Source organism: Fulmarus glacialis, unplaced genomic scaffold (genome assembly GCF_000690835.1).
Source record: "Fulmarus glacialis isolate BGI_N327 unplaced genomic scaffold, ASM69083v1 scaffold9789, whole genome shotgun sequence".
NCBI lineage: Eukaryota > Metazoa > Chordata > Aves > Procellariiformes > Procellariidae > Fulmarus > Fulmarus glacialis.
In genome coordinates this window covers 9,281-13,058 of record NW_009235184.1, presented here as the reverse complement: position 1 = coordinate 13,058, position 3,778 = coordinate 9,281, and the positions used below count along the sequence as shown (strand labels likewise).

Here is a 3,778-nt window from a genome sequence, read left to right as displayed (position 1 = left end):
TAATCTAAGTAAATCTAATTCTTTTTGTCGTATTCACTGAGGAAAGTACAAAAGTAGAATGGGGAAAATAAGGTCCCAATTCATTTATCAGATAGGAATTATATTTGGACAGAAGAGTTTCACCTCAAGGTAGTTAAACTTGAGATTTTTTTATTGAATGCTAAAATATCATTGCAACCCTGGTCAAATTTTGCTCTGTTATAATGTCTGCATTCTTGACCGAAGTTACATAAGGCAGAATTTTACCTGGGTGTTATTTGTCTATATTATTCCTAGGAAAGCAAGTATAACATCCTTCCAGGAAAACCGTAAACTGGTAATTTAATTATGAAGTAGAAGAGTGATGCTCTGCTACTGGGCCCTGCCTCTTGCGTATCAATGTACCTTGTGATTTTCGCCTTGCTTTCCAAAACATTGTTTGCACGGTAATGGCTGTAAGATAACAGCTGCCAGGTCATTTTTGAAAAAATGAAACCGTGTAAATAACAGGTGAGAATCTAATCTGAAGCAAACATTACGATGAAGGGTGGGATGGTGTCATGTCAGCCATAGGAATGCCATCAGATGGGCACCCTGCGTTGTCTTTCTCTGCCTTGTCTGCTGTGCTGGTTTTGTCATCTGACGCACATCCAAAACTCATATCGTATGGTCCAAGTGAGTTGTCTAAGTGGAGAACTGAAAGGATAATGTAATTATTTTTTATAAATTATTTGAAAGATTCTTATCCCCGAATGCTGGGTACCTTACGGTTTAGTTCAGCAGTCTGTCGCAGCTCAATCCAGTTAACCTCTTTCTTACATATGGGGGAGCAAAAGGTGAAGGCCCTGATTCACGATCTTCTGAGCATAACACGTGTCCTCCCGGTAACGCCCGTTCAGGACTACCTGGGTGGTCGGCTTTCAAAGCTAGTTCATAATCTGACGTTCTGGCAGCTTTCAGCTCGTGCATTTAAGCCAGAAAAGGCGTATTGCCAGAGTTTTATTTTGATTTGATTTTATATGAGAAAAAAGTGTGTTTAGCCTCTCAGTGTTTGTTTAAACATTTAAAAATGAAGTCCAGGAACATGATACAAATGTTTGGAGATTATGTCATTACACTTTAATACAAGTTTATACATATTCATGGCGAAGACAAAAGCAATCTTCTTTTTAAACCTCTTAAAATATTTTTACTCCTAAAAACAGATACAGCTTCATCCCTCATTCAGTAATTGAAGTCGGATGAGTAAGGAGTCTAGCCTTTTTCAGCTAATCAAAGTTTGGGAGCGTTTTTGAGCTATAGTATTGAACTCACCCACAATTCTTTGAACAGGTTCACTCATACTAGATACAATATTTCCTGATATTTCAGAGGTTGAAAAATAACTTGTAAGACATAGAGTTAAGGGGAGTATCGGTTAAGCTAAAATTTAAAAATAATAAAGTACTGTCAGTTGAAAACTAGTTTGACTGGGATCAATGATGTAATTCCTGATAATTCAATAAGACCAGACTATTTAAACGGCTCTGTGCAGAAATAAAAAATGTTCTTACGCAAAACACTTGTGCTGTTCCTTACCAGGGTCATTCCTTGTGTCGTCATAAAGCCGTCTGTGGGAAAATGACTCAGACCTTTTCTTACCACAGATAAAATATCCAATCAGACCAATTAATATCGATCCCAAAATGGCTCCTACAATGACACCAACTATTACTCCTCCTTTGTTGGTTTCCTCTAGGAGAGAAAGAAAGAAAGAAGAGACAGTTGAATGAGAATAATAAATCTGTAAGATCAGATATTCACTCTCGCTTTATAGCAGTCGAGGGCTTTGGGGAGTGAAGCTTTTCACCAAGGATCTGAAACACTTTGCAGACTGTGACTAAACCAGCCTCTCTGCAGAAACTCTCTGCCTTAGTGGAAGAAAACAGACATCTCCATCCTTGATTTTCAAGGGAATAACTGAAGTTTAAAAAAAAAAAGAAGGCTAAATGAGTTTTTAGTCAAATAAAAAGGATTCCAGGTTTAATTACAGAATCAACCACTATCCTTTTATTTAAAGAAATAAGCAATAATCGCTCTTTGAATGCAATTATTTGTAAGTATTTAAGCCAGCAGTTAAAATTGCAGCCTCTGAATTTCAAGTGATTAAGTTTTAGAGTACCAATTTTTGAGTATGCAAGGTAAGAAATCCAGTAACGTTTCTGCACCTGTTCAGTTAGCAGAATAACTGCACTCCTCCAAGATTTTCCTGAGATTTCATAAAACTTTTCTTCAAGGTATTCTGTTTTTCTTGGAACTGAACTTGCTTTCCCACCCCCTTTCCTTTTCAGTCATGTTATCTAAAAATCGGGTACATTGTAATTATTAGAACTATGATGGGAAACATGAAAGTCTGATGCTCCTTCAGTTCTTAGTACAAACTGTACTCTACTGGATATGATGGATAAGCCTTTCATTCCTGTGTTAAAAGCTTGAAAGCTAATTAATGGCAAAAAATTACTGTGTCTTCTAATCTTTCCTTTTCTTTTCCTGAAGACCTGATTCAGAGCAGTAGGATAGAAAAGTGCCATGACAGTTTTATGCTCCATTGTTTTCCCACGCATACTCAACTTGGTAATTAAATGCACAATGAGTAATTCCTTTGGAAGTATTTATAAGAAGTCATCTTTGGTCACAAAAGATTCTGAACTTGGAAAAGTTGACGTGTTACACATTTTAAATGTTATTTCTACACATCTGCTTTATAGGTCCACTCCAGTGTGAATGGGCAGTACCTGTCATTAGGTTCCCCCACTCTTGGAAGTGTTAAACAAACAAGTAAACAGCAAATAACTTTTAAAAATATTTTTTATTTTGGGTGAGTTTTAGTTTTAGTCTGTACGAGGTCACCTATTAGTTCACACATCTTATGAAGCCTCCTGTTCAATGAAAAAACGGTTTGATTTCAGCATTATGATTTTATTAAACCAGCTGGACTTTAGTTAGATACTTACCTTCATTGGCATCTTTTGAATTCGATGATGCAGTAGAAGGATTGCTGAAATTATGATTCAGCTCTGTTGTCTGCTGAATGGGGTTGAAGTTTGGTGTAGGACTGTCCTGCTTCACCGTGGGTGATGTCAGAGTGATACCCGTGGGGAACAACGCAGCGGGACTGGTTGAAGAGTTATCACTGGGGAGCACTGCAGCCGAAGGGGTACTGTAGGTGACTGTGGAGTTACTTGGTGTCGCAGTGGAAGTAGAAGTAGCTGCAGCACTCTTGGTCACTCCAGAAAAGTCACCCATTGTTGTAGATGTTGCTAAAGACATAGGGATTCTGTTGAAGTTAGTGGCAGAGTTATTTATTCCATCTTTTGATACCATAGTGATATTTGAAGATGAAATGGTGCCATCAGTGGAGCTCGGGGGTATGCTGTTTGGCCGGCTGCTCGTCTCTGTTCTTTTCGTTACTTTTTTTTTGGCATTGGCAGTTGTTGGTGCAGCGTGGCTGATGGTAGAAGGATTTATGGCAGTAGTCATAGGCAGAACAAATCCGTGTGAAGTTGGTTGCGTTGTAGACTCATTGTTACCTCTAATTGAGCTATTTCCATTACTTGTTTCATTTACTTTTCTGCCCTCAGTATTGCTTTTGTTCCATTGCAACCTTACTAGCAGAAAAATGAAAATCATTCCACAGGAGGGTTGCATGGTGTTGACTTCAAAGTTTGTTTCGTTATATAGAGAACCTGCAGGAAATTCACTTTTGTCTATTATTTCATTTTGCAAAACAAAGCTACTCAGTTAAGACCCAAATAAGCTG

The 3,778-nt window shown here is 37.9% G+C and overlaps 1 protein-coding gene across 1 annotated transcript; it reads right to left on the bottom strand.

The window, feature by feature from the left end:
- Window positions 1–514: 514 nt before the first annotated feature.
- On the bottom strand, window positions 515–3,498 carry MUC15 (mucin 15, cell surface associated). Its single transcript, XM_009585921.1, has 3 exons — window positions 2,973–3,498; window positions 1,558–1,713; window positions 515–675 (listed from the first exon to the last, which is right to left on the bottom strand). Exons 1-3 carry the CDS (start codon window positions 3,496–3,498, stop codon window positions 515–517), a joined length of 843 nt encoding a protein of 280 aa, XP_009584216.1.
- Window positions 3,499–3,778: the final 280 nt, after the last annotated feature.